The sequence below is a fragment of the Chionomys nivalis genome, chromosome 18 (assembly GCF_950005125.1).
Source record: "Chionomys nivalis chromosome 18, mChiNiv1.1, whole genome shotgun sequence".
Lineage (NCBI taxonomy): Eukaryota > Metazoa > Chordata > Mammalia > Rodentia > Cricetidae > Chionomys > Chionomys nivalis.
In genome coordinates, this window is record NC_080103.1 from 12,765,051 (window position 1) to 12,789,957 (window position 24,907).

The 24,907-nt window shown below is 46.6% G+C and overlaps 1 protein-coding gene across 2 annotated transcripts in view; it reads left to right on the plus strand.

Moving 5' to 3' along the window:
- Notch2 (notch receptor 2) overlaps window positions 1-24,907 on the plus strand; it is a 143,614-nt gene that overhangs the window by 16,919 nt on the left and 101,788 nt on the right. For both annotated transcript variants that reach the window (XM_057793051.1, XM_057793053.1), the window contains exon 2: window positions 20,482-20,563. In XM_057793051.1, the coding sequence (XP_057649034.1) occupies window positions 20,482-20,563 (82 nt within the window). The remainder of the gene's footprint in view (window positions 1-20,481; window positions 20,564-24,907) is intronic.

The following is a 24,907-nucleotide window of genomic DNA, read 5'->3' on the forward strand; positions in this document are numbered from 1 at the left end:
TCTTCAGACCTCAGTTCTCTCATCTGTGTAATGGGAATAATAGTAATAACTAACCTGCAGCGTCCTTTTAAAGACTAAAACAACATTTAATTATGCCCGCCTGGCTCTGGGCACAAAGTAGGCACTCATCTGCGGGGGTCCCTGAACTTCCCAAGGCAGTACTCTCCTGGTAATTCCACAGTGGGAACTTTCTCCCCTGGACTCCAATGAAGCTCTGCTCCACTACCCAGGCAAGACTATGGATTGCCAGACATGCAGGCTGGAAGCCTCGCCGTTTGGTCCTCTCGCTTGTATGTTAGTTCAGTGTGGCTTACCGCTCGTTTCCAGTTGCTTTCTTTGTAGCTTGCAGCCTCTTGCACCTCTCTCCTCAGAAGAGTTAATTCATAGAAACATACTGCTCAGGAAAAGCCAAGCTGAAGAACCTATTTAGTGCGAAGCTACCTTGATGGAATTGCTTCTGTCTTTAACCCCCAGGTCTGTGGAGATCAGGTTTGAGCTGCTAGGAAGCTGTTGGTGTGTGAAGATGCCTCCACTGAAGTTTGTTCCAGAGAAGGCTGGGTGACTTGGTGCCTGCTCCTGTGTCTGATTCCCAGTGTGGCTGAGCCAGCAGGGGACAGTGGGGAGGCGGCTTTCAGAAGTGACTGATGCTTCATCTCCCAGTGCTGTCCACTCTCTGTGCCATGTGGCTGGGGAAGGGGCTTTCCTGATTGGAGCCGTGCTGCTATTCATCATTCTGCCCTTAGCCAAGTGAGGACTTTTTTATGCTGTGTAGAACTCAGAAAGGGAATTTTATTCTTATGAAATAATTACATTAATGTTTCCCAGTTTATACTCAACTTCGATCTTATTTGAGCTTCAAATCAACTCTGCCAAGGAAAGAAGGCTAATTATGCCAGTTTTATAGATGAGAATAGTGAATCTCAAGTATCTTCAGGGAATTCTTCGAAGTCACATGGTTAGTATCTGACAGAGCCAGGCCTGGAGCTGAGGTTCTTACATGTATGGTAGCTCATTTCCTTATACTGCGTGCTTCCTCCATAGAACCCCTCAGTCTGGGTTCTGTTCCCCATGCTATGGAAGGCTTTCCTTCCGTTTGATCGACTCTATTGATTAGAGTGCAATGATTTCTCCCCCCAGAAAGTGCCTAGCCTTCCCCAAAGCTGTACTGTCCAAGAGTTGCTCTGGCCACTTGTCCCTGTCCCACCTGACAGGGGTGTGGACACAAAGCAAAGCTGGCAGGAAGTGTCGCTGGCATAGCCGGAGCCCACATTGAGTTCTCGTGCCTGCTCGCTCGCTTTCATTTTGTTCTCCTCATCCTCTTTCCTTGTTCATCATCCAGTCTTCATATGTCAGACTTCGTTTCTTTCCACGTGGGCCCGAGTGACTGTTATTAAAGCTCCCCGAGGTTAAACTGGGCAGGGTCGCTTCCACCAGCAGACCCAGCACTCGGTAGGCTGAGGCAGAATGATCTCAGCTAGTTCAAGGCCAGCCTGGACTACATAGTGAGTTCCAAGTCAGCCTGGGCTAAGGGGAGACCCTATCTTAAAAACCCAAGCCAAAGACCCCTGAGCTGGCTCAGTAGATAAAGGTGCTTGCTGGTAAGCCTGGCAGCCTGAGTTTATTTAATTTCTGGAAGCCTCTGACCTCCACATGTGTGCTATTTATTGCACATGCATCGTGCAAGTGCGCGCACACACGCGCACACACTCCACCCCTCCCCACATAAAAATTATCTTAGGTTTGTCAAGAATACAGCACAGGGAAGCCAGGCCTTAATGCAATTTTAAGCTCTAACTGGCGGCATTTCTTTCCTTAATCATTGTAGCAGTACATCTAAACAGAATACGTGTTGCATGTGTGTATGGGTGTGTCCGTATTGCACTGTCACTTATGCAAGCGCACTTCAAGTTTCTTTTTTTCATCAAAACGAGGAAACAGAACATGTTTTGTTAGTGGGAGTTTTACATGCACATCCACAAGGAAGTGTGACCCTAAGCTCTGTGGGAGGGCTCAGTGCTGGAGCTGATGGGAGAAAATGCTCCGTGGCTGAAATGTTAGCTGCTGGATATTCAGGAGAGAGGAAAACCCACACACTCATGCGGTGTGTCCAGGTCAGTCTTGAGGTAATGGTGGAATGACAGCTCTTGTCTACATCCACATTGCGTGCACCTTTTATTCAAGGAAACCCTCTTAGAGTGCCCCAGTTGTCACATGTGTGCGGGGCTAGTTAAAAGTGTGATACCCACAGAACACCAAAGGACCACCGTTGGACTCTCGCCGGTCAGTGGAGCTCCTCTGGGACGGCCGCCGTCACCCAGCTGCACCAGGATGGTGCCGCGCTCTGCTCTCCAGAAAGCAGGTGCGCTGAGTCTCTGTCGCTGTAATCTCTAGAACTCTGAGAGCAGGATTGCTCCTGTGGCCAAGGAGGCCCTCCAACATTTGTATAACCTTTGTGTAGGAACCTGGGAAACCCGAGATATGGTCGTGCATAGTTCTGGTACTCAGGAAGTCAAGGCGGACGGATTGTGAGTTCAAGGCCCACCTAGGCTAGGTAACGGGACTCAACGGAAGAAATGGGGGAGGTAAATCAGTAGGTAAATTTGTTATATTCTACACAGGGGTGAAGTTGTAAATTTGAGAATTTGGATATCTGAATTAGAAATTAGTCCTGCCTAATAGGAAGATAGGTGTATGTGTGCATGTGTGTGTATACGTGTGTATGTGTGTGTGTGTGTAGGGAGGAACAATAGACTTTGGAACTGGTTTTTTTTTTTATTTTTTCAGAAAAGATGTTTATCTCTGTGCCTCTTCTTAGTTGGCAGAGAATAGCTGTCCAGAGTACTGCTCAGGCCTCATGAAAGATAGATTTAGGGAAGTTGTAACGAGCTTAATAACCATCTGTGGAGTGACATAGATTGACACACCCAATTACACAAGCCCAGAGTCTGAGAACAGGCGATGTGCAATAGTCTCATCCGAATCTGCTGGTCATTATCAACAGTGATAATAGCTCAGCTATTACTTCAGGTCTGCCCTGCTGAAAACAGCCTTTCCCACCCCCTTCCCCCAAATTTCTGTTTAAACACTTTCTTTTGAGAGATTTTGAAAGAATTCATTTTGTTTCTTGTTTTTTATTGACTTATTTTATTTTTAAACGCTGTGCCTTCCTAAGCCAGCAGGATGGGCCAGTGTATTGTAGGCCACTTTCTGAAAATGAATCTCTTTGCTGTCTTGGAGCCTTCTGTGACACCATGCTGCTTTGCCTGTGTGACCATATCCACACCCTTTCTAGTTTACGGTTTGGTCATGGCCGCTACTCAGTCACCTGTGGGGGCACTTTCTAATGCAGTGAGTACATTTGGGTCACCGTTAGTAGGCGGGAGGGAGAGGTCACAGGGACAATTTGCATGTTAAGAACATGACCTGTACTAGTTTGTCACCACTTAAGAGAGGAGCATCCAGGCCTTCTACGGAGACCAGGCCATGCATTTGTAGATGTTGAGGCAGGGACTTGTGAGATCTCAGACCAACTTGTTCTACGGGTGCCTGGGTGAGTTTGGGACAGCAAAGCCTGTTCCTCCGCCTGTCCCTCTGTGTAGAACTGGATGTTTACTTTATCGGCAGAAGTGTGGAATCTTCTTGTTTTTAAAAATGTCCCATCAACTTTAGGAAGGTCTTTAGACCCTTTCCACTGTGGAAAGACTGCAGTCTGTCTTTTTGCAAACACTGCCATTGTCTGGAAGTCCTGGTTCTGACTGGAGTCTGCCCATGCTGTGGGGCCTCTGACTGAGATGGAAATCTGGGCTTTCATAGAAATTCTTGAGCTTCTCCATGGTTTTCTGTGAGGGGAGGTTTGATGTGGTATGTGTCCTCTGATTAGTTCATGCGTCACCAACTGTAGGTTTGGCGTTTTAACGCGCAGGTGCCTTGTCTTTGTATAACACAGCTGAGGCCTGATTGTCTGACAAATGGCCACACATACGGCGAGTCTGGGGGCGGCGCCGCCATAGCTGGGACTGAGAGTGTCATGTGGACAGCGGCTGTGCGCTCATTTGGTGTTTGAGAACTGTAGAATTTGAGGAAGCCCCCTGAGTATAGTTTCTAGAAACCCAGGGCATGTGCCAGATAAAAATCTGGCTTAACAAATGTATTTGCTGTATTATTATCGAGGAGTTTCTTCCTCTGTTGAATAATGGGAGGAGTGGCTTGTGCCTCTTCATAAGCGTCCATTTCATGCATGCATTCATTCAACAAATACTCAAGTGCCACCAGGTGCTGGGCACTGGTAGAATTGCTGTGGAGTTTGTTTTTTTTTTTTTTTTTTTTTTTTTTTTTTTGAGACAGGGTTTCTCTGTAGCTTTGGTCCTGTCCTGGAACTAGCTCTTATAGACCAGGCTGGCCTCGAACTCCCAGAGATCCGCTTGCCTCTGCCTCCCGAGTGCTGGGATTAAAGACGTGGGCCACCACCGCCCGGCTCTGCTGTGGAGTTTTGAGGAGAATGTTAGACACCTCCTTCAGGTCTGGGGTTGCCGTGAGCATAGGCCAGCACTGACTTGTCCCTGATGCTGGTTAGTGATGTGTACAGGTCTTTTCTCCATGCGACTAGTAAGGCCTTACTACTCGCCAGCACAGCTTCATTGATTGTGTTCGCTGCTGCACTAGACACGGTACCGGCTGATGCATCTACTCCTTTGAAAAACCTCAGAATTTAAAAGATGATGAACTTTGAAACGGTTGGTAACTTGTGGCTGGAGAGAGATTCAGCAGTTAAGAGCACTGGCTGCTCTTCCAGAGGACCCAAGTTCAATTCCCAGCACCCATGTAACAGCTCACAACTGACTGTAACTTCTGTTTGAACGATCCAACGCCCTCTTCTGGATGCCGTGGGCATTGCATGCTTGTGGTACAAAGGCATGCATGTAGGCAAAACACCCATACACTAAATATTTAAAAAAAAAAAAAAGAAGAGAAAAGAAAAAGTGGAGAACTTATCCAAGTCCGTGTGGCTAGTTGTTGGCCCTGCTGCTCTTGACTGTGGTGTCACACCGTCTACTCTCAGCTTCAGACCGGTGGCTTGAACCTGTGGGTTGTGTGGAGCCAGTTTGATAGGTATCCGACAACACACTGTAGGGAAAGAATGGAAAAAGTAAAAAGCATCCCATTTAGGATCAGTGTTGTTTGGGGGCATGTACACATATTTGTGGTGGTTGAGTTCCAAAAGTAAAGTGTTTCTTCCCTTGGTAACAATAAAATGCTTGCAAGTAAGGAAGCTCCAGCTTCCTTAGCTGTGGGCTCACAGGCTATGAGGATTCGTCTGAACAGACTGGAATCTTGGCCTTAGAAAAGCTAGCTCTTCAAGAGCATGAGAATAGTGGCCACACAACACCCAGCCCCCATTCCCTTCACCAAGCTGCTCCCTTAGCAGTGCCGGGAATGCCTGGGCATTGAGTCTTACCTGCCACGTGCCGGGAAGTATGTCGTGGAAGCTGTAGAGATGTTGACAGAGACTGAAAAGGGAACTTGAACCTCAGCCCGCTCTGAGCAGGTGAAAACCCAGCCACGGAGCCCCACGGTTGCAGATAAAGACAGAACATCTCTCCAGGGAATTCTGGCATGCGTGTTGGAATGAACGCGATAGCATTAATGAATGGCGCAGGTTGTGCAGAGTGTGTCTATGTTAACTCATGGAACTGCTAATTATTTTGGCAGAGTGGCCATAGCTGTTTTGAGTGAGAACGGTGACGAACCAGCAAGTTCACATTTCTGTACATTGTCTTCGGTTCCTTCTTTGGTCTCTGCTGAGTTCAGAGCCATTTTCCTTATAACCTGGCTTCCCTAGCATGCGTTCAGCCTCATTTTCCTTTTGCTGCATTATATATCACTTTGGTAGCAGGTGGTTTGGGTTCTTGCTACCCTCCCCCTGATGTTGGTCAGGAGCAGGGCTGTGGTGCGTTGGCTGGATCTGGTGACAACTGTATTGGTTCTCCATACAGCCTGCCCCACGGTCATCAGAAGCACTCACAGTCTGTCTAGAAGTGTCCTGATGAGGACCTCCGAAGTTACTTGGGTGCTTACAGACCCTCTGGCAAGTGCTCGTTAGTGTCTTACAGTCTCCAGATGCCGAGAGATGCAGTCGTGGCCTCACCCGGGAGGGTGGCAGGCAGCTGTAACAGGTGCTGAGGTATAGCTAGGACACTGGTTAGAGTAACGGCTGTGGTGTGAAACGGGAACATGATACCAGAGTAATAAGAAAACTAAGAGAAAAGAATGAAGCGACAGAGCCAAGCATGGAACCAAAGTCATCACCCCTTAACATTTCTGCCCAGACTCATTTTAACCGAGCACCTGATCACAGGGAAGCCTGACTGTCTTACAGGTGCCTCTATCCCCCAGCCCGTGTCTGCGAAAATGAGATGCTGGGAAGGTGAGGCCAGTGTGTCCTCTGAAGGGCATACATTTCCTACTGTGTGGAATGTGGGGGTAAAGCAAGCAAGCACCTTCAGACTTTTAAATACTATGCCCCAAGAAAAATGCTGTTTTGACCATAGGTTTTTCTTAAGTAAATATTTATAAATTATATAAATGTACAGCCAGTTGCCTGCCCACACTCCTGTGTGTGTCCACTCCTAGTAAAGCTTAATCATGTGTTTTTCGGTGTTTCTGAAGTTCCCTCCAGCACCCCAGTGGAGGGTCTTGCACCTCCCCCGCTTCTAGGATACACAGACCTCATTTTGCAGACCACTGATCCAGAATGTAAATGGAAGAGTTTAATGCCGAAGCTACTGGCTCTTTCATTAAATAGATTATCTTTTACTCCAGTGTTTCCAATGCCCCTCTGCAAAGCAGCTTTTGTAAATTCGTGTTCAAATTAAAAGACTGTACTTCTGGGGTGGAAAAGATGAGAGGGAATGTGTGTGTGAATTAAGTGAATCTGTCGTTGAGAGAATACTGGTTTTCATTTTGAAAGAGGAGAACTAACAACCCGCCTTCGACCGGTCTGGCTGGTATTTGATGTGATTAAGTCTTCCCTTCTCATCATTATGATGACTAGCCTGGTTCAGAATCCAGACTTAGGGCTTGGTAAATGTTTACTTAAAAAAATCAGCCTACTTGAAAGTAAGCTTGAAGTGATAGAGTAGGGTAATGTATCATACGTGTGTGGGGTGTCCCACTGAAGGTGACTAGCATCCTGTAAGGGTTGTGGATTGTTTTGTGGACAATTTTGCAGGGCCAAGCTGAGCAGGACACATAGCCAAACATGAGAAAAATAGATATCTAATTGCATTTCAGAGTTTGGAACCTCAGTCCTGTGCGGATTAGCCGAGGCAGTGGGGCACTGAGCAGATGCAGCAAAAGATTGCTTTGGCTAGTAGAAGAATTTCCATTTTGTGTAAACCAGTAATAATACTGGATACCATTTGAGATACAAAAAGCAGAACAGAGCTGGCTAGCTGCAGCCTAGCAGACAGACTAATGGACATGGGTGCTGTGTGTGTAGACATTTCTAGACGTTTCTGCAGCTGTGGCTATGCCAGTCACTTCGGGGCTTGAGCTGTTGAGCTCGTTACTCTCACTGGAAAAACGAGTTGAACCAAGTGTCCTGCCGAGGGTGAGTCAGGAGTGTCCGGCTCGCCTAGGACAGTACACCGAGTGAGGTATTCCCAGTCCTGTGGTTTTCCTCCAGCTGAGTAAAGACAGCTGTTGTTCCACATGGGCTTGGATGCGTAAGGAGATGCCTGTTTGCTCTTCTTATTCATTGTAGCCTTCCCCTGCTCTGATAGTTTTCAAAACTTAGTTTTGCTCTTCCTCGATTTTTTTTGTCATTGGATTTCTTGAATTTGGTATAGTATTTAGTGCACACACACACACACACACATATCTATTATTTTTTAGCAAAGGTACTGTAGTCTAAAACTTTATTTTAATTAATCTACCAATCCAAAGTCCTGGGTTGCTTCATGGTGTCTGATATCCTTTAAAAACGTCGTAGCAATGGCCAGGAGAGATGGTTCAGTGGCTACGAGCATGTACTGCTCTTAATAGAGAGCACAGTTTCAGGTCTCACAGCTGACTCTCACAACCACCTGTAACTCCAGATCCAGTGGATCTGATGCCCTTTTCTTGCCTACAAACCTACACTCAAACACATATACACAGGAGTGAAAAACCTTTAAAAACATGCCAGTAAGACCATAGGGAAATGATGTTTCTAAACATCTTTTTTTTCATTAAATAAACTCTATATGTATTGATGTTTTGCCTTCATGCATATCTATGAGCCATGTATGTGCAGTGTGGTGCCCACAGAGCCCAAAAGATCTCTTAGAACTGGAGTTACAGATGGTTGTGAGCAGTCATATGGGTGCTGGGAATTGAACCTGTGTCTGTTGGAAGAACAGCCAGTTCTCTTAACCACTGAGCCATCTCTCCAGCCCCTTAACATTACAGTTTTTAAAATTACTTATTTTTTGTGGGTATGGATGTTTTGCTTGCATGTATGTCTGTGCATCACATGCGTGCTGTGCCTATGGAGGCACAGAAAGGATGTCATACAGATGGTTGTGAGCCAGCATGTGGGTGCTGGGAATCAAACGTAGATTCTCTGGAAGAGCGGCCAGTGCTCTTAATCCCTGAGCCACCTCCCCAGTCCCTGTTTTGTAGTTTGTAAGTTGTGCAGACATGAAGCAGAGTGGCACTTTTGGGACAGTGTGCCAAACTGCAGTAATGAAATTTATACTTTTTCTTTGGAAAACAAGAGTCTGGGTGTCTGGGCCTTGTGGAGAGGAATGAGCTAAGATTTTCTGGGATCCAGCAACATTAAGGGCGAGTGTCAGAGTAGTTTATTTCTTATTTTAGGAAGGTAGACTTGTCTTTTTTCTGTCTTTGTTGATTCTTTTAACTGGACAGAGGCTGTCCAGATGAGGAAAATCCTCCGTCTCCTATGGCATTTCTGGTTTACCACATTAGTCAGTTCCCGCCTGCTCTGAGTAGCAGGCCACGCTTTTCCTGGTTAGTGGTTCAGTTTTCATTAGCTCAGTTTGCAGATGTGTGTTTTATTTTGGAGGTATTTATAGTTAACTCTTTGGTCCAGTGATGGTGATGGCTTATTGATAATGAATTTGACATTGGTCAGAGCAAAGTCTCATCACAGTGGGTGCAGCCATTCCTGGGGGCTGGTTCTCCTGCTAACTCCTGCAGTTTCTCTTCCTTCCTTAATGCTGTTTTGTTATTGAGAAGAAATGGTGTTTAGTTGCAATGTTCTTTTTTTTTTTTAAAGGAAAAACCCTCAACAGTGTCAGCCTCTCCCTGCCCCTTTTAACCACATAAAGTAACTTATTTTGTTTCCCAGAGTTGCTCTCCTTTCCAAAGTGGGATTCTCTTATTGAGGAGGTGGGTGATAGTAGTGAATGCAGGTCTTCTAAGGGTATGGGTGTCAAGAGTGGGTCTGGCATATAATATTAGCAGCCACTCTTGTACTGGGAATTTAGTCCTGGCTTCCACAAGCATGTGGTCTTTGGCATAATGTGGCTAATATGTACTTGGGTGTCTATTTGATGAGACCGTTTTTAGTCACAGATATGAATTATACAAGTTTATAGGATTTTTTTTTCCTAATGCAGGATCAGTAGATCAATAACAACAACAAAACCAAACTGCATTTGCCGGGCGGTGGTGGTGCACACCTTTAATCCCAGCACTTGGAAGGCAGTGACAGGTGTATCTCTGTGAGTTCAAGGCCAGCCTGATCTACAGAGTGAGTTCCAGGACAGCTAGGGCTACACTATACCAAAAAACTCATCTCAAAAAAGAACAAAAACAAAAAACCAACCAACCAAATGAAAACCATGCACATTCTAGCCCTGGCTTGGATCCTTCATCTGTGTGGCTGTAGGCAAGTTTCTTAGTTTTTGAAATGTAGTTTCCTCTTTTGCAAAATGGTGCTGATGACAATTTGCATGCCTCACAGGGTCATGGGGATTACTGGAGATCATTTGTGTGAAAACACCTGGTTGGCCTGTAAGTGTAGTAGTTTATTTCTGTGTTGTCTTTGGCCAGTTGGGATGTGTACAGTTATGGGGAGAGAGCTGACCAGTTTTCTGGTTTACTTCCTGGTCACCAAATATTTATAGACCTGGGTGGAGGGGTGGAGGCAGAAATCGGGTGAGAGTCCCTGTCCACTAGGAGCAGGGGTGTCAGTCTTAAACACATACTGTAGAGTGCTGTCTGTGGTCTTTGGTGCTTAGTCAACAGCCACTTCATCTGTGGTTGGCGTAGGTGCCTTTGACCCACTAGCTCTATGGCCTGGGATGTGGCCAGCTAATTTCTGAAACTCGCATCCTCAAAGTTCCTCCGTGAGGTCACCAGTGGCAGGTTTGGGGTTCTCTGTGCAGATACGGGCCTGTGCTGGAGCTCACTGTGCTCAGAATCACAATTGTGCCCGAATATAAGTGCAGCAGCTTGAACGTTAGATTGCATTGCAGCGGCAGGCTAGAGCTAAGTCCTTGGTTTGTTTGATTTGTTTGTTTGTTTTTTAATTTAAGCTATAAAACCTAGAGTATTTGAGACTTTCCGTGGAGACATATTTGGGCCTATAGCCAAGGTGATTACAATGTCCTGGTTTTAATATTTTCGATGAGGTCATCGTGTGTTGGGGGAAGGGTGGGTGTTTACTCTCCAGCTCTACACCATCAACCCTGTCCCTGACTCCTTTCCCCCTTTGTTTGAACCCAGGCTCACTGGCACCAATACCGGTTGTTCCTAAGGATTTAACCCCGTAATGTGGTGAGGTGGTGGTGGGAAGGCCTTTCCCACTGGGCACGGAGTGGTCTGACTGGTAAACTCCTCTGTAAATCCCTCTTGTTCAGAGGCCTCTCGCTCCAGTGTCCCCCGAGTGGCATGAACTGTTATCGAGGAGAGAATCATAGTGCTAAACGAAGGGGGTTAAGGTACCTCCTCTACGGGGTCTCTGTGTCCTTAGAAGGCTCTAATAAACTGACATTTTGCGGGTTTTCCTTGTGCTTTGTGGGAAATTAAGGCCTTGTTTATCATCCTCTTGGTGGGAGATAGAAAATTACTGGTCTCCATCCCATGGGCAGTTCAGCTTGGCGATCATTGCCCAGGCATGGACCGTGGGCCTGTCCTCACAGCTGGGTTTACCTAGTGGAGCAGAAATGGCTAGCGTTGCCTTCGTTCTAGCACCCGCAGAGAGGACCGGCAGAAAGGAAGATGAGGTGGGAGTAGGCCGCGGCATTGACTCTTCCAGATCCTTCTTGACCAGGGAATCTGTTACTTGTTCATGATGAGTGGCAGATGGAGGGGCAGCACCTTGTACAGACATTACCCTCTAATTTTAATTTAGTATTTTAGAGTTCGCATTGTCCCTTGCGGCCTTTCTGAGACCACCGGAAGGAAGGCGGCACGGAGCCATCCCTTGGCCTCTCTAGACCTGAGGAGAACTTTTCCAAGGGCTTCATAACCCTGGGGTTTCTGAGTTGACTTAGTTGGCGGACTGGGGTTTGACAGTGGTGCTCCCTGGTTGTGCGATTCCACAGCTCTCATCAGCTCAGCTTTATGCAGCTGTTGCCTCTTCCGTTGTCCTCACGCTGATATGAGTTAACTTAAATTTCCGTGTGAGGAAATAAGTGGAGAAACTGAAAAGTAAGACTAAAGACTGAAGTGTAGCCAGTGTCCCGTGTGTCCTCTTCACGGGTACAACAGTGGGGATGCGGAACACCCTGCTGGCTCCTTCTGGTCCCGGGCCCTGGGCCCTGGGTGTGTGATGTGTCCCGTGTGTACTCTTCATGGGTATGACAGTGGGGATGCAGAACACCCTGCTGGCTCCCTCTGGTCCTGGGCCCTGGGCCCTGGGTATGATATGCATCCACCATCTCCAATTTCAAGATTCACTTTTCTCATAGCCTGTTTCTGTGCTGATTTGGAGTATCAGATATAGACCAGGGATTTAGGATCTTTTGAAGCTCTTGGATTTAGATGATTCTCAATGACGTGTGCAGGAATGCAGGGGTTGAATGCCATGCATGGGTGAGTGGGGTTTGTTTGGGCCTGTGATATAGAGTGCCTGTGACCCGGATAATCCTCTAGAAGCCATTCTCTGCAGACTTGTACACTTCAAAACACATGGCTACATTCTGTGCCTAGTCACCATCTGCACATAGGCATGGTATGATGGTGGCTCTTGTGAACAGTCTCCTTTCCCACTACACATGGGTATTTTTGAAAAAAACCACAAGGATGGACGCTGGTGAGGAAATCTGAGACTCATCTCTGGATTTTCCCTGCTTGGTTTTGGGAAGTAGCCTCAATGTTTTGCGATAGCATTTAACAATCACAGGTTTTTTTTTTCTTTTTTAATATAACTTTGTGTCTAAGCCTTTTTTTTTTTTTTTTTTTTTTGGTGAAATCTACCTCTGGATGAACAAACACTAGACATTGTCTTCTCCATTTAAAACCACTCTGAGCAATTTAAGCTAAAAGGACACTTTGCTGCTGTTTGGGGGAGGGGAACAAGAAAATTATATATACTTATACATTTTTTTTTCCAGTAAGGGCACTTAAAAGCTTCTGTTTAAAATTATGGGGTTTTAAAAATATTAAGTTGTGCTTACCCAAATAGTTGGGTTTTTTTGTTTTGTTTTGTTTTTTTCTCTAAACCCTTATAATAGGGAGGGCTACTAAAAGTGCAGGAAGTTGGTGGCAGGCAGGCCAACTTTGTCTTGATCAGAGGACACAGATAGAGATGGTTCAGCAGATCAGGTAGAAGATGACAGTTCCGGCTCGGGCTGGCCTCTAGAGCACTTTTTGTTTAGCCTCTGGGGATGGTGCTTCTCCCTCCCTGGAGACATTAGTGCAGTTGTGAGCTGTGGGCCTGTGAGCCTTCTGTCTGTTATGGTTACTGTCATTTCTTCCCTGGTGGGTGTCTATGCTGAGGAAATACCCCAGGGCTTCTGGGACCTTGCTGGGGCTTACTGACCAGTGGATGTGCCAGGAACAATGACACTCACCATTGTGAAAGGATAACAGGCTTCCGCACTTGAATTTCCTGTGTTTTTATTGTTGAGGTGTTTTTTTTTTTCTTATGTGTCCGTCCGTTAGTTGTAGATTTTGCTTCTGTTCAGCTTCTTCAGTAGGTGTCCCTTCCTTGGTACACATGGCTAAAAGTGCAGGGGGTTGGCTCAGAGGGAATATCATCACCCATGCAGATTTTACTTTATTTTAAAGACTTATTTTAGTTATGCATATATTCGTGTGTGTGCGCGCGCGTGCGTGTATGCGCACATGAGTGCAGGTGCTCACCAAAGCCAGAAGAGGGCGTCCTCGGATCCCCTGTTGCCCTCTCCAGGTGGCGGTGAGCCTTTTGATGTGGGTGCTAAGAAGAGCAGTATGTACCCTTGTCCACCATGGCATCTCTCTAGCCCCCACTCATGCATATTTTAAGACAGGAACTTTGAAAAGTGTTTTAGTTTTGCTGAGATTAGAAATGTCCTGTTCTACTTTCTCAGCTTTTGTCTTGTTAAAGGCCAGGACGTTTCTGCCATCTTCCTCCTTTTATTTTCCTTCTTATCCTGAAGAAAGTAAAATCTGTATCAGAGTCTCATTTGGGTGTTCTCGTGCTCATGGAACATTTTACACACATAGCTGGTCCCTGAGTCTGTTCACAGGGCTTTTTGTCTTGGATATAATGTCGAGTGAGTACCGCACGCCTCCCATGGCCAGGCACTTGGAGCCACTGCCTTTCAGGAGTTGGCGAGAGCATGTCACAGCTGCTGGAGCTCCGGTGGAAGAAGCATCCAGGCACACAGGAGGATGGTGCTGCCTGCTGAGGAAGGCTAGCTTCCTGCTTCAGAATGCAAGTAGGGATTAGCAAGCTGGAAGGGGATGAAGGGGATCCTCTTGTATGGTGCTGGCAGGAGGGAGGTGGTTGCAGGGATGCTGTTAATAGAGTGGCCACGCTCTGGTTCTGGGTGGGTTTTCAAATCGTGTGTCTCATATAGTGTAATCTCCAAGACACAAGGCTGGAACTTAGCTAATTGATCTCATTGGCTTCGGTTCACATTTGAAGTTGTTAATTTTTTTCCCATAGTCCTGATGAGCCAAAAGCAAAGGAAGAAGGAAAAAAACGCATCGCATAGTAAACACATAGTGAAACACAGCCCTTTGATGAATTACGTCTCTCCTGCCCACCCCCACCAAAGGATTCAGTATTATGAGTTAGGACAAAATTTCAGTTTTTAGAATCTAGAATTAATGTAGGCTTGTTAATTCATAGGGATGAATTTTTTTTTTCTCACCTGAGAGACAGTCAAGAGGATTGTCCAGGAGTTGAAGGCTAGCCTGGATTCCATTGTCAGTGCCAGGCCAGCCTGGGCTAGACTGAAATACTGTTGTTCCTTTTTCCAAACCACAGTAGCTTTCAGTTTGGGGAAAGCAGCCGGGACTGTGAACCCTCCAGCTGTCCTGTGTGGACCTGGAGTCAGCATATTTTAGGTAGGAAACAGTTCCTATTGGGTAATCTCTGAGAAGAGTGCAGAGATCCTTGACACATTATTGAAAAAATAAAAATCAATGTCTCCCCTGCTGTGTTCCTCCTTTCCTTTAATCAAGGCTGACTCCAGGAGGAAGACAGATACTCTACTTTGCTTCTGTTTAAATGTGACACTTGGGACTTCCACACTTCTGTTTGTTTGGCCCCGCCCCCATGGTTGACTCCCCCCACCCCTGCCAAAAAAATAAAGGATAAAAAAAAATGTAGCAAAGGCTTTGTTGTTTGAAATTGAAGGGTGATGTGGAAAGCACTGCAAATCCCTGGTGTCTCCCTGTCTGCCCTCCGTTCTCCTATTTTGGGTAGTAATGCAAGCAGTCATTTTAGAAAGCATGGCCGAGCTCACTTGACGGCGGCGCTCGGTTCAGAGGCCCTGTGCCAGAAGCAACAGAGGGACACGGCCAAGTCCCAGCCAGCAACCCAGACTTCATCTCTCAGATTCTGCTACTTGAAATTTGCATAAACGTTGAAGGGGAAAAAGAAGCGCCCTGTGTCACTGCTCTTCACATATTTCAGGATCTGCAGCCATTCAGGGCTTTAGAATGTTGTCTGAGGGAGCAGTGGGCGGACTCGCTGCGGGCGGAGCAAGCAGGGAATGAGGAGAGTCATGTGAGGCAGACAACAGACAGAGGCTTATTTGAAGAGGCTACAAAGCAACAAGCAATGCCAATTTAAAACATCCCTTGTCAGAGCACCGAGTGAAACACACTGAAGGCTGCTCAGATTACACCGTCTGGGGTACCAGACTTAATTACTCATGTTAGAGATTCCTAAAACAAAGGGAGGCTTTTAGGCCTGTGGTATGGAGCTGGCATGGCCTGAAAAGCTCCGGAGAGTCTAGGAAACTGCGGTGAGGAATCCACCAAGGCTGGACACCTTTGGTCTGTCTTTAAAAAGATGAATTCCTGGCATTGGACGTGGTGAAAATCAACGACACTGACCTTGCTGATGGCAGTGTCTGTCTACAGTGGAGGCTGATAAACTTGAATGAACTTGGAGCCTAGTCTGGACTGAATGGCACCGAGGGTCTGTGCTGTTTCTTAGTTTTTTTGTGGAGAGATCTTGATGTTGGGTATCAAGAGGGTATGCCGAAGGCATCTATCTAATAAAAGCAGGTTTTGCTGTGTTTGTATTTTTCTTAGAGTCATTTGGCTAGACCACCTCCTCTCTGTTCTGTCTCTCGCTTCCCTGGGCTGCTAGGACAGTGTGGCTAGAGACTGTTTCATTCATGGCTGATCTATCTCCACGCGGTGCTGGTTGAGGGCCGTGCTCATAGGTGCTGTGGCCTTTCTGCTCATGTGTAGTGCTAGCTGTACATTTAGTGAGTCATTTCTCTTTATTGTCTGTTTAAAAGGAGAGCAGTCGGCTCTGCGTGGCTTGTCTGTTTTATTGGAGGCTGGTGCTGGCGACTGGGAGGAATTCACCCCGTTTATTGGTATCACACTCCGTGTTAAACTGTGTCGTTTTCCTTTGAAGTTCATGGGCTTGAAGTAGCAGCTGTGACCCTGACCAGACCTTGGTGATCTAGCCCATCCTGGCCTCCATGGCCTTTGTCTTGTGGCCATTGTTTAATCCCTGTCTCAAGACCACAATGTTCGTTTTCCCTGCCTGGGCGCTCTGCTCTGCTCAGGTGGGTCTTTCTTACCATCTGAGGACATTGTGACTGGGTTGTGCCTCATTTCTGGATTTCGTTTCTTCTAAAACCACTGTCCAAAGTGGCTTTATTTACATATTCTTTTGTCCTCCATTTTCCCCTAAAAGAAACAGTGTTTTTTAGACAGGATCTCTTGTTTGTTGACCACAGTATCCCTGACATTGGGGTGGGGCCTGCATCTGCATACCCAGTAGATGTGCTGCTCTGAGTCTGAAAAGCCTGTCTCAGCTGGGCATGAGGGGCACATCTTTGATCCTAGAACTCGGGAGGCAGAGGCAGGTGGATCTCTGAATTCAAAGCCAGCTTGGTCTGCAGAGTGAGTTCCAGGACAGACAGGGCTACAGTGAGACCCTGTCTCAAAAAAATCTGAGGGGTTGGGGGAGAAAGGAGAAAAGAAAGCCCATCGCCGAGCTTTGCACTGAAACGTGTGGTACTGGGAGCTGGCTTCTAAATTTGTGTCACATTTCCAAGTGACTGAGTGATAAGTCCATCTTTTTGTTTGTTTTTGCTTTTTTTGAGACAGAGTTTCTCTGTGTAACAGCTCTGACTGTCTTGAAACTCACCCAGTAGACCTGGCCTCGAACTCACAGATAGTTGGGACTAAAGACATGCACCGCCACCACCTGGCACTTTTGCTTTTTTTTTTTTTTTGTGGTGTACGTGGACAGAAATACAGACAACAATATGAAAGACTGACCACACTCTGCTCCTCTGTGCAATTTATGAAGAAAAGCTGCCTGGAGTCCAAGGCTCCATTAGCTCTTTGATTTGATCGAATACTTTACCTTCTGACACGTGAGCTGCCTTCATATTTGCATTTAAGTTGCTAAACTGAAACAGTTGCCTGGAAAGTAAGACGGTTGGGTCTTTAGGTGTGGTTTCTCCCAGTCTCTGCTGTAGTGGTTCCCTTTACCAGCGTTTTTATTTTTTATATGGCACATAATTACAGTATTTACCAGAAATGGTCTGGGAATAAAGTCACGAGTCTCAAATTTTACTTTTTCTTTTGTTTATCCAAACTGCTAGAACCTACATTTTCTAAGTTCTTTGGTGGTTGAATTAAATAATTTAGGAGACTTCTTGAGTTGGACACTCATGACTTAGTGCATTTGTTCTGGTCTCAAGGGTGGGGTCCCTCAGTCCTGGAGCCTCACTGGGGAGCTCACTGGGGCTGGAGAGTCGGTCCAGGTGCTGATGGACTAGGCGCTGCTGATGTAACTGCAGCTTGAGCACTGCGCCTTAGTAAATGTTAGAGGTTCAAGGTAGCGGAATGCCACAGATCAGCCAAGTGGCATTAATTATTAGCCCGGGAAGCCCACCTCTTTTTTTTTTTTTTTTTGGTCAGTGAATTGGATTGGTTCTCTAAGGCAAGGCTGTAAAGTTATTTGCTAGATAGATTGCCACATATTGACTTTGGGTTGTTTGCATTCTATGAAGCTGTCACTGTAATGATTTGCCAGGACACTTAATAGGAACAGGCTGTGATTTTTTTTTTTTTTTTCCTGCCCATGGCTGAGTCATGGGTGGCTGGGTCTTTGATGCTCTCCTGGATAAATTTCTCCATGTATACAGCATATATTTATGTATGTCTTAAAACTTGGTGTATTTCTTATGTATTACTACCGTGCATGTGGTGTGATGTTGATGTGCTTGTGTGTGGTACACACACATGAGTGTGAAGATGAGGGACCCTGTCTGCACATGTCAGGGTCAGAGGACTCCCTCACTGTCTTGAGACTAGAAACTTCCTTTGCGGGGTTAGCCTGGCCATGCAGTGAACTCTTAGGCGCTGCCTGTTTATGCCCTCTCTCCAAGTTGAGATCATAGGCATGCACACCATGCTTGGCCTTTTGAATACATGCTGGGAATTAAACTCAGTGCTGTGGCAAGTGCTGCCACCAACTGTGAGCCATCTCCCTAGCCCCTTTTATGTAGTGCCACTTACTGCTGGGTTACAAGAGACACTTGGGGCGTTAGTCTCCCAAAGATTGGTTCATAAGTAGGGAATTGAGCCCTCTGAGGTTGTGTCTTGCCTGCAGTTGTACAGTCAGGTTCAGGAGGCAGGAGGCAGGACTTGCTGCAGTTGTATAGGAGGCAGGACTCGCTGCAGTTGTACAGGAGGCAGGACTCGCTGCAGTTGTTGTATAGGAGGCAGGACTCGCTGCAGTTGCACAGGGGCAGGACTCGCTGCAGTTGTACAGGAGGCAGGACTCGCTGCAGTTGTATAGGAGGCAGGACTCACTGCAGTTGTTGTATAGGAGGCAGGACTCGCTGCAGTTGTACAGGAGGCAGGACTCGCTGCAGTTGTTATATAGGAGGCAGGACTCGCTGCAGTTATTGTTTAGGAGGCAGAACTCGCTGCAGTTGTTGTATAGGAGGCAGGACTTGCTGCAGTTGTTGTATAGGAGGCAGGACTCGCTGCAGTTGTTGTATAGGAGGCAGGACTCGCTGCAGTTGTACAGGAGGCAGGACTCGCTGCAGTTGTTGTATAGGAGGCAGGACTCGCTGCAGTTGTTGTATAGGAGGCAGGACTCGCTGCAGTTGTACAGGAGGCAGGACTCGCTGCAGTTGTACAGGAGGCAGGACTCGCTGCAGTTGTGCAGGAGGCAGGAGGCAGGACTCATGATGGCGTTTACTCCTTGGGATTCTTGCAGGATGCAGAGCTGAAATTTGCTCCATGCCTTCAGGGTAACCCTGTCCGGAGACAGTTTCCTTTTTATTTAAAGAGAGAGAGGAAAAAGCAATTAGAAAAAAGCCTGAAAGTCCTCACTGAAAATAATAAAAGTGTCTAAAGAGAATGAAAAAATCAGTTTGAGAACCGCAGTATGGAGGAAATAACCTGACATTAACTGTTTTAATTATAGTCGTTGCATGGAGCTTATCAGTGTGGGAAGAGGGAGCTCTCGGGCCTTACAGGGAAGTGGGATGGGGGAGAAGATCCCTCTTCCTGAGTCGGCTTGCTCAGTGCACAGCCCAGTGATTGCTCCCGTCATGCCAACAGCTGTTTCAGAGAAGGGCCGGACTGAGTGAGAGGCCTAGATCTCAGGCTCAGTGCTGCCACCACGTAGGATCCGATACCTCATGAGGAAGCCACTCAACCTCTCTGGCCCTCATTGTTCAGCTCATGGTCATCATAACAGCCGCCTAGCCATGGTTGTGGGAAGTAGCCCGTCTCTGTAGCTCAGAGCACAGTCTCTGGGTCTGCTCACCCCAAGTCAGTTTTGTGTCTGGCTCTGCCTTGCTGCTTGTGATGATGGACAGGGCGCTTACCTGCTCTGTTTCCTCAGCTGTGGAACATGTGTGATGGAATGAACCACCTCCTCTCAAGGTTGTTGTCATCTGTGAATAGTGCTTGATAAATCCTGCCAAGAGGTTTATGAACTTGTTGACTGTTAGAGTGGGTTTGTCTTGTTTTTCTAGTTGTCCTTAAGAGTTTGGTGTATATTTGGTGATGAAAATTCTAATCCTAGCCAGGCGGTGGTGGTGCACGCCTCTAATCCCAGCACCAGGGAGGCAGAGACTGGCGGATCTCTGTGAGTTTGAGGCCAGTCTGGTTTACAAAGTGAGTTCCAGAACAGCCAGAACTAAACAGTGAAACCCTGACTCGAAAAACAAAACAAACAAACCAAAAAATAGCAGGAGAGAGAGAGAGAGAGAGAGAGAGAGAGAGAGAGAGAGAGAGAGAGAGAGAAACAGAGAGAATTCCAATTCTAAAAGCTAAACTTCCAGGTGCTGTAAGTGTGGAGTTGGGCAGACTGCTTCCTCTGCTGGCTGAAATCAGTGAAGGTTGTGGAGCGTGGGTTCCCATAGATTAATTTCTCCTTTTTTCTGGGTCCCGTTGGTGGCGGGTGATGCTTCTGACTTCTTACTAAAGTGGCCTGCCTATCAAAACTTCACCTGAAGCTAAGATTCCCTTAGCATGGTCAACCACGGTCCACTCAGACCTTAAGTAGTCAACAATAGGCTCTTACACACTTTTCTGAAGTGTGTCAGTCCTGAAAGGCTCACGGCCTGCTATGGTCGGTGCAGCTTTACTGTCGCTGAGACATGTGACTGCCAGACATGCTGAGTCACAGAGAAGCAGGAGTCTGTGGGATGAACGCCTGTGCTTCCATACCTGGAGCAAACGGGGACAAGTCAGCTAAAAGTCTAAAGGGAATGCAGGGCAGGGGTGACTTGGGAATGGTTTTCCATTTGACACCTCTTTGGGATCTAAGGGGTCATGACTGGTGCCTGGTTTCTGATCCCGGTTTGTTTTTTATTTCAGCTTTGCAGTGTCGAGGTAGTCAAGAGCCCTGTGTAAATGAGGGAACCTGTGTCACCTACCACAACGGCACCGGCTACTGCAGGTGAGTTCTCCCTCTCTGTGTCTGTCCTCTCTCTGACCGCAGGGCCCGTGTGAGGTGCGCTCCAGCTGTCCCTCTGTTTGTAAAGCTTCTGTGAATGTTGGCTCTCACTCTTGTGGTGTAGTTCTGTGGGTGGTGAGGCGGGAAGGGCATGGCTGTTAGGTAAATGGTTGGAGAGACCATCTTACTATCCTGCCTTACCATTCGTCACTATGGGAGAGCTTTAGTGAGTGGTTAGTTGATGTCTCTTCTACTTTATCTTTTATTTTTCAGCTTGACATAGCTTTAGAATCTTATCGCTAAGATACTAGATATAATCATGTTTTTGAGTCCCACCAGGTAGAAGTCTGATTCTGCCCTCTATAAGCGTATGTAAAATAGTCATTGGAAACTTTAAGTCCCTTGTCTCAAAAGCCCCGTTCTGAAGGCAAGACTGTGGAGCGAGGGGTTTGGGAACTTGTGGTGGGTGAGAGGCAGGTCTGTGGGCAGATCTCACGAGTTGGGAGGGACTGGACTAGAGCCTTGGGGTAGCCCTTGGTTCAAGAAGATTTTTCTGCGTTTCCATTTTTGTTTGAGAAAAACCATGAGATAATTTCATAAATAGTTTCTTTTATGTATTTGTTTTCTTAATTTTGAGACTTTGTAGCCATGGCTGGCCTAGAACTCCCTGTGTAGACTAGGCTAAGATATGCCTGCCTCTGCTTTCCACAGCCCTCAGATTAAAGGTGTGTACCACCAAACCAAGCTGCATCTCTTTCTTTCTTTCTTTCTTTCTTTCTTTCTTTCTTTCTTTCTTTCTTTCTTTCTTTCTTTCTTCCTTCCTTCCTTCCTTCCTTCCTTCCTTCCTTTCTTTCTTTCTTTCTTTCTTTCTTTCTCTATTTATTTATTTTCCTCACAAGCTTTAGTAGTAAGGTGTATCCATTCTCTTTCTACCCGAGAAAATAACATCTGTTAATATGAAATTGCTGTGTCTTTTCTCATTTCATTGTGACATCCCTAACTCCATAGAGTCAATTCTGACCCTGCCATCTAAATTCTTTAATGTCATAAGATTATTTCCCCCCTGAGTCCGAAACAATTTTCTTCAACAAAGTGAAAATATTTTAAGTGGTGAGGACAGTAAAATTTAACAACAGTTTGTTTGGATTGAGACTAAGATAACATTGGAAATGAAAGATTTTATGTAACTGATTATGGCTACTAACTTGGTTTTCAGCCAGAAAAACAAAACCCACGTGGTGCATTCTCCTCTTCATGGATAATAAGGGAGGGAGTTCAATACCTCAGAATTGGCCGCCACTGTCTTGTAGGCCTCTGCGGCGCCCTCTGTTCTAATGTTTGGCTCTCCAGTGGTCTTATCGGGCACATGTGACCATGTGCTGAGCCTTTGCTCAGCAGACCCTGAAGCCCTGGCTTTGGACATTTTTGCATAGCTAATACCTAGTATGGTGCCTGGTAGCCAGCGGCTAGAGAGCAGTGAGCTCTGTTGTCTGCCTTCTGCTAGGGCAGTGGCTCTAGCTTTGTAGTGCTGTGGCATTGGGCTTCAGTACAGCTCCTCATGCTGTGCTGACCCCACATCCATTTACTCTTTTTATTTTATTTTTACATTTACAGTTACTTTCGTTGCTACTTTGTAGCTGTCATTTTGCTACTGTGATGAATCACAATGTCAGGGTCTGGTCTTGGGCGGAAATGAAGGACCTGTGAAAGGTCATTCGACCCCTAGGTTGAGAACTGCTATTCTAGGGAGGCATAAACAGACATCTGTTTACCTCAGGTAAGGCACTGGAAATAGAAGTAAGAACTGATGCCACCCCAGTCTGCTTGGTGAGCCAGTGAGTTCATTAGTGTTCCTTATTGGAGCCCAGGTGGCTCAAAGGCAGCCACCCCCGTGAAAAACCCACACAGGCATGGTGGCGAAATCCAGAAAGCTCCATTCCAGCCTGTCCTGCACAATTCACACGACTCGCAGGCAGCTCCAATGAGACGGCCTGCTGTCCCCACAGCTGATCCCGCTTTGGTGACCCTGGAGCAGGGCCTTGTAAATTTCACTACCATGCTTCTTAGCAGCCCTGCCCTGCCTTTGCAAGGAAGCGTTTCAGTTGGGAGGAAACAGCCACACACGCTCCTTGAATTAAGAGGACCATACATACAGAGTTCAGCACATACCGTCATTTCCATGTCTCTTATCTGTTTATCTTAACAAGATTGATTTCCCCTCTGGGAATTTTATTTGCTTTGTTTAACGTTGGCCTGGTAGAGAGGCCAGCTACTTGGATGTAATTGGACTTAGTGACTTACGCAGAGGAATTCCACAAAGGTTATAAATGCTGGCCCGTGTGTGTTCTCACGTGAGAGAGGAGGCTTCAGGGAGAACAGACTCTGAGTACTGGAGAGGACACTAAGTAAGGGTTGCTTTAGGGAGAGGCAGTTTCGATAGTGGCTAGCCTCAGACCTGAAGCATGACCAAAGAGGCATGGTTGTCCTCAGCTGCAGAAAGAAACCCTGCATGAAGATGTGCACGGAGGAAGGAGAGCAGCCTGGGGCTAGGTGTGGTGGACGCGTTCAGTCCCAGCACTTGGGAGGCAGAGCGGGCTGATCTTTGCCGGTTCAGGATCAGTTTGGTGTACCAGCCAGCAATATATAGTGAGACCTTGGTCTGTAAAAGCAATCCAATTTCCATCCCCGAAAACCTGTTGGTTGTTGATAGGATGGATTTGTGGGGTATAGTTTTGGGGGTGTCCCTCAGATAATCTTTCAGTCCTACTATGAAGGAAATTAGATTGGGTAAGGGGTAAGGGAGGAAATTGGCTGAGCCACCCCTTTGGAGACCAGCAAGAACAACCTGCTAGGGAAAAGCGGGCTTCCTTCACCAGCCGTGTGCATGGGTGTCCTCGGGAGGGGGTGGGGGGCGTGAGTGAGCCCCGGAGAGTGAACTGTAACAGGCTGCACACGCTGCTCCCACATGCTGTACTGACCTGTTTAGACTCCTAAGCATCGCTGAGTAAACCTGCTGTGTGCTCACACACTTCTCCGCAGCCCGTTACCACCCCTCCGCCCGGGACACGCGGCAGTGAGTGAGGGTTCCAACACTTAAAGGGTTATGAAAATTCCGCCAGGCATGCGGGGCATGTGATTGTCTTTTACTCCTGAGGTTGCTTAGTGGATTAAGAAAACAAAGTTGAAGCCAAGTTTCTTTTGTGGGGGGTAGGGTGGGAACTGGGAGAAAAATGTTTTAACGTGGAAGGTATCCCAGAACCTGTTAAGGTGGCATTATGCTGCTGATTCAGCTAAAACCTAATGATTGTTTATAGAACTCATAGAAACCCTCGATAAGAGCACATTGACAGATGAGGATAAGTGCTTCCAAAGACGGCTTTTGTGCATAGCTCACTGTTCTTCCTTCTTCTCACTGCTAGGAGCCCAAGGACCCTGTCAGATTGTGGTGCCAGGCAAGGGGAACCTGTGCAATCTTGCATAAAACTCAATTACTGCTGCTAAATAGTTGCTGTCAGCCCTTAATAAAGTCCTCTCCCTCCCAACGTTAAGACATTTTTTCTCCCCCGTCCTACTGGGAGGTGTGAATATATAATTAAATTTGGATGTAATTAATCACTTTCGAGTTGTTTGTTCCAGGCTTTCAAGTATAAACCACCTCAAATCCCATTTTGATTAAAAATCATGGGCAACTCATGTTCCCTAGGATGCTGGGTGTCAGCGAGGTTCTGAACTACCCAGTCCACAAATATTTACTATGAGGACATATTTATTAGAATTAAAGTCCTCAGCTGTTGATTGGAATGTCTGGGTTGCCAGGGGCTAAGCTCTGTCTGCTGCTTCTTGTCTTGACTGTGGGTTCAGTTTTGCTCTCCTTCACACTTGGCTTTTAAAGGACTGGTGGACACCACAGACGATGCATTTGGAGTGTTGCTCCCAGACTTTTGTGGGAGCGAGTACATTGATGATGATCAGGCTTGGCCTCAGGCTCTGTGAGGTAGTGTGCTGGGATATGGCCCACATTTCCAAGGTGCGACCCTTTAGAGGACCACTGGGAAGTGTGAGGGACTGACCACGTCTGGGATGTTTTATCAAGTCCTTCTTCTTTGGCAAGGCTTGAATTCTGCCCATCTAGTCTTTGCAGTCAGCCGACTCTCTCTTGGGTCCTGTGTTCGCATCTTCTGATGTGGGAAGTCCTTCTGTATATGTGTTGCTTTTATTGGCTAATGAATAAAACTGTTTCCCCCAATGACTTAGCAGAGTAAAGCCAGGTGGGCAATTTGAGCATATATATATATATAATAGAGAGAGAGAGAGAGAGAGAGAGAGAGAGAGAGAGAGAGAGAGAGA